Genomic DNA, 5,601 nt, shown 5'->3' with positions numbered 1-5,601 from the left:
AGGGAAAGAATGATTTTAACATCAAGGTTTCTATTTGTTGTATTTTCTGTAAATGGGAAACAGGATTACGTGCCAACTGTGTTTGACAATTTCAGTGCGAATGTGGTTGTCGATGGGAGCACTGTCAATTTAGGGTTGTGGGATACTGCTGGTAAGTTTCAAATTCATAATTTTTCCCTTCCTGTCTTTGAATGTTTTTTTGTAATCACTTCATGTGTTTACATCATGGCACAGGCCAAGAAGATTACAATAGACTGAGGCCTTTGAGCTATAGGGGGGCAGATGTTTTCCTGCTTGCCTTCTCCCTCATTAGCAAGGCCAGCTATGAAAATGTTGCAAAGAAAGTAAGACCAACATTTTCTTCACAAGATCTTGTTTTCTCTAAATGTTATAGTTTCTGGTTATGTGTAACATGCTAATGAATTTTCTATTTTTTTTGTTTTATAGTGGATTCCTGAATTGAGGCATTATGCACCTGGTGTTCCAATTATTCTTGTTGGGACAAAGCTTGGTAAGTCCTACTCTCCTTAATCTGTTTTTCTTTTGAGATGCCAATAATGCAGAAGTTTGGTATATTGTGCAACTCTTTGCTAGGAGCCTAAGACTAGCTTTTTCTGTTATCTGGTTAATAGCTTTGAATCCTGAAGTTGGCTTTCAAGATCCCTTGTCTGTACATGGTTGTCATGTAATACCTTCAGCTACTGTAATTCCCCTGCTCACTTAATTTTCTTTTGAGTGACATGATGATGAAGTCAGTGAAGATGAGGCTTCTTGAAGCCATCTTGGGATAGCTGAGATGACACAATGTTATTCAGGAGTGCTTAATTGAATGTTTCTTTAAAGAGTGGCATAAAATAACAACCAAGCGCGTGCTTTTAAGGCCTATTTCAACTGAACTTTGGAGCATGGGGGTGGTATGTTGTATATTGGAATGACCATTAAATTGGCTGAGATTGGGATTTAAACATAATATGAGCACCCCTTAGTTCACTGTATGTGCGTACTGAGCATGCTAGAAAATATAATTACTTTGTGGTTTGATGACACTTTTGAAAGTTGAGGAGTCAGAGCATATCCAGAAAGTTTTATGGCCAGGTGTTCTAAATAAAGATGCTTTTAGTATGTATTCATTATTCAATTACTGGTGCCTAAAAACCCAGAGTATGGTAGCTCACCTAGATGTTTGACATTTGTTTGCTATCACTTCTGGATTTGGGTTAAATGAACAGGATTAACTGTCTCCAATTGAACTGATATCTGCCAAAAATGTGTTCAACAGTACCTTTTATTTCTGATTGAATTTCACAACCATGTGTTTGTTCAAGCTGTTGTTGGTCGTAAGTATACTCTGGTAATGATTAACTTGGAGATAAATTAACTGTCACAATACAAATGACACTGCTCTTTTCATTGATTTTCAAATTATTTTTAGCTGTGTTGCCTCAGTGTAGAATGTCTTGTATCTTCTCTTAACTTGTGGACAAACATTGAGTTTCATGACAATTAAATTTGCTTCCTGTAGATCTCCGAGATGATAAACAATTCTTTATAGATCACCCAGGTGCGGTGCCCATTACCACAGCTCAGGTATTGCTGCTGCGTCACATCTTAACAATCATTTTGCCTTCACGTTGCCTCCTTGCTTCTATGGTGGATACTAACATGTCAGCCCATATAAAGTGAATAAAACATTTTATTTGATTTTCTTTTGAAAGGGAGAGGAACTGAGAAAGCTAATAGGGGCTCCTGTATACATTGAGTGCAGTTCAAAAACACAGCAGGTATGCAAATTAAGTTCTTGATGTGAAATCATGAGAGAAGGTTGCTGCTTACTTCATTACTTGTTTCATCTGCTCTTTTCAAACACAGAATGTCAAAGCGGTCTTTGATGCAGCCATTAAGGCCGTCCTCCAGCCTCTGAAGCAGAAGAAGAAAAAGAAGAGACAGGCACAAAAGGCCTGCTCCATATTGTGACTCTGCAACAAAATTCTAGAGGAAAACAACACCAAATTAGGCGCGTTGGTCTCATTTGCTATCTCTATTATCTCGAGGAACAGGAAGGATGTGGTCCGTAGTCAATGCTGACAAAAATAGGGGGCACTTATAAGAGAATCAAATTATGTATTTGTTGCTTTGTGATTTGTATATTAATGGTTCACGCTGCTTTGTTAACTCACATTTATTTCTTTAGGGCTATCTACATATTGTAGACTAGACTAAGCAGAATTTGCTTGTGAAATACAAAGCCTTTTTCTCTTGTATCATGATCCGTGACCCATTTTAGTGCACTTAGAGAATCTTAATATAGTTATCGTTTTGTGTTATTATATTCGAGTCTCATCGACATTTTAAAAGCCCATTTTAGTGCACTTAGAGAATCTTAATATAGTTATCGTTTTGTGTTATTATATTCGAGTCTCATCCTGCTGTATGTGTCTATTAAATGGTGTTAAACAGCGATTTCGAAACCTCAGGTCAAAATCAGGTGAACAAGAAAGAAGTAATATGGTATCTGTTTTCCTCTTGAATGGATATTGTAAATCAAATCCTGTGGTTCCCTTTACACCCATCTGGTTCAAAGCTTTTCTCAAGCCAAGATATCATTTCGAAGAATCAGCAAGGCATCAGGATCGCATCATTTCACAGAATGAACACATCAAATCACAAATTACCCTGAATCTTTCCTATTCTGTTACATCAAAGAGACATGAACTAACCAATTCTCCAGATGCTCAGATCAAGAAAATTTTATTATTGCTTAAAACATTAATCTTTAAAATAATTCTGAGTGATTCTTGTGGGATTCATGCAGGTTTCACTGATATATTCACTGCTTACAGATCCAATCCCTGATGATCCTCCTGTTCCTGAGATAGCCCTTGTGTGTTTGGAAGACAAAATCAAGTATGAGCCCACTGCTACAGCTGGACTCAAGAGTATCATGGGATAGGCCCTGAAGTCCGTATTATGTTCTTGTTTTGATAGAACTATAAATAGTCTACCTATAATCAACCAATAATTAATGGAGTTATTGATTAATTTATCTGTAAATAAATTTATTCTTCGTATTATCGTTTGAATATGAGGAAAGGTTGCAGCCAAGAATTTCTTTCATAAATAAATGCACAATCAAGAAAGATCCCAATCATGCACAACTGAAAATATTTTTTTATTGTTTTTTTATATATTTTTAAATAATCCTAATATAAGAAGCACACCTAGAAAAATAAAATAAGTGAAAATCTGCTCAAGAAAAAGAAAAAAAAAGACGTGATTGGCATGAATCCTACCAAGTCTGTGGCCCATAAATTACTTCTGCAGTTATTAATCCCAACAATTCGATGCAGGCTAGCATCACATCCCATCACAACAAACTCATATTAATCAAAGCATGGAAAACTAACCTAACCAATTATAACTCGACACGATCTTATTAACAGCATGCAAGTCTTTAAGCAGTAGCATCTATCTTTTATAGTGGCGAGGATGGGGCAGCACAAGTCAATTCCCATACTCCACGTTTGGTTGATCTTGAATTCTTGATTTGATTAGACTAAGGATATCACTCTGAAGCTGCCGAATCTTGATTTCTTGCAACGAACCCTTCCTCGTTTTGCATGTTACAGCTTTCGTGCGATTAGCTGTTTCATGTCAATGGCCATGCGACACTGCTAATCGTAGTAACCTGTTCCAAAGTGAAGACGTTGTGTTATGCAATAATAATATAAATACTAATTATGATGCTGATAGGTAGTGTTTATTTATTGTTTTGAAAAGAATAGTAGGGATGAATGACATGTTACTCGTGTACTTTTTTTTTTAAAGTACAGAAATTTATTCGAAAATTATGTTTGAATATATATTTATTTCTTTAATTAAATATATTTATATCTCTATTTTTTATATTTTAAAACAATAATTAAACATTATCTTATCCCATTTATCGCTATTTTATTTGCCACGACCTACCAAACCATGGTAGTTGATCCATCAAATACTAATATAATCAGCATGACTGCTACTGCTATTTGCAATAAGACAGCGGCAACCAATGGAAACTTTGAACCAATTATTTCTTTCCCTGTAATTGTAGAGCAAATTAGTTAATCACAACAAGCAGCTATTTGACCCGCAATTAATATTTATTTTTTAAAAAAATTATATATGTAAATTTTAGAAGTATTTTTATATATAAAAAAGATTGTAAATGGAATTCAAAAAGTTCATATATATATATATATATCATTAAATAAATTAAAAATTATTTATGCAACAATAAAATTATCAAGCCCAATTCATATCTAATCAAAGTCACAAATTTAATTGGGTTTAGCAATTCTTTTATATATATATATATATATATATATATATATTTATTTATTTATTTAAAATAACTAATTATAAAATCAAGAACTAACAAATTATCAAAGAGATTGAGAAAAAAAAAACCAAAATAAATTACATTGTTCAGTTAATAATCAACCAAATATTAAATAATAAAATTAAAAAAATAAAACTGTAATGGATAAAAATAACAAGAAAAAAAAAGGCTTAGACTTTTAGAGTTAGGAAAGACCCAAAGTTCCTGAGCGAATCGAGCACATGGGTCTAGAGTAGCCATATGCCTGAACTTTATTCTTATTTTTACAAAAAATTTTAAAGAACCTTACTTGTATTGCTTAAATTTTGACCACTAGCGGGTTGGTATATTTTAGACAAAAAAAATATATTTTTAATCATATTTCAATTTGAAATAATAATAATAAAAAAAAAAACACCTTAGATACATTCTAATTCATGACCTCTAACAACTTAGAAATTAGCTCTAAAAATTATTTTTGAGTTCACATCGACCATTTCAGGTAAGTTTAGAGAGGTAAGGGGAACACCTTGTATAAACTTTTCTTATCAAAAGAAACTCATTAACATAAAAGGCCATTTAACTTCGTGGTTGGAATCGATTTTAACTGAGATTTTTTCTTTCTGCCACTGAAATCTTGCTACTTTATTTCTCATCTCTTATACCATAAACCAAAAAATTAATGAAAATAAAATTTGAAATCAAAATTGAATTTTATAAATTTTTAAGGATAAAAAATTTATAATTTAAAAGGTTAAAGGATAAAAATATACTTTTAACTTCAAATTATATAAAAAAATATTTTTCCCGCTTTTTTCATCTTATTTCTCTATATTTAAAATTTATAATATTTTCTTAATAAATATGTTTTAATTAACCATTAATTTTGACCTTTAAAGATAAAAAAAAAAAATCACTGTGGTGACATAGTGATTTATTTCTTAATGAATAGCACTATTAGAGAATATTATTTTCTCGTGTTTTTTAGTATAATTTTGAAATTTGATCCAGCTAGATAGGTTGATCCGGAATCTAGCCAGACTGATACTAGTATTAGGTTAGGTATAAAAAAAAAAATAGAATGATTCAATAAGATCCACTTAAAAACTTAGTTGCAGCCTATTAATTTTTATTTTTTTCTAAAATAATATTATTTTAACTTAAAAAAACAAAATTAATCTAGATATCTCAGTAAAGAATCAGAATTTAGATCTGAGACTAGATCTGCCAACAAGCCATGT

The 5,601-nt window shown here is 32.1% G+C and overlaps 1 protein-coding gene across 1 annotated transcript in view; it reads left to right on the top strand.

Moving 5' to 3' along the window:
• LOC105140903 (rac-like GTP-binding protein 5) overlaps window positions 1-2,327 on the top strand; it is a 4,202-nt gene extending 1,875 nt beyond the window's left edge. The window contains exons 2-7 of the mRNA XM_011047950.1: window positions 64-151; window positions 235-344; window positions 448-511; window positions 1,523-1,587; window positions 1,716-1,781; window positions 1,870-2,327. Coding sequence (XP_011046252.1) covers window positions 64-151; window positions 235-344; window positions 448-511; window positions 1,523-1,587; window positions 1,716-1,781; window positions 1,870-1,974 — 498 coding nt within the window. The 3' untranslated portion in view covers window positions 1,975-2,327. The remainder of the gene's footprint in view (window positions 1-63; window positions 152-234; window positions 345-447; window positions 512-1,522; window positions 1,588-1,715; window positions 1,782-1,869) is intronic.
• The last annotated feature ends 3,274 nt before the right edge of the window (window positions 2,328-5,601 follow it).

This window comes from Populus euphratica, unplaced genomic scaffold (genome assembly GCF_000495115.2).
Source record: "Populus euphratica unplaced genomic scaffold, PopEup_1.0 scaffold3.1, whole genome shotgun sequence".
NCBI classification, from domain to species: domain Eukaryota; kingdom Viridiplantae; phylum Streptophyta; class Magnoliopsida; order Malpighiales; family Salicaceae; genus Populus; species Populus euphratica.
The sequence above is the reverse complement of the archived record's forward strand: the minus strand, read 5'-3'. Positions and strand labels throughout refer to the sequence as shown.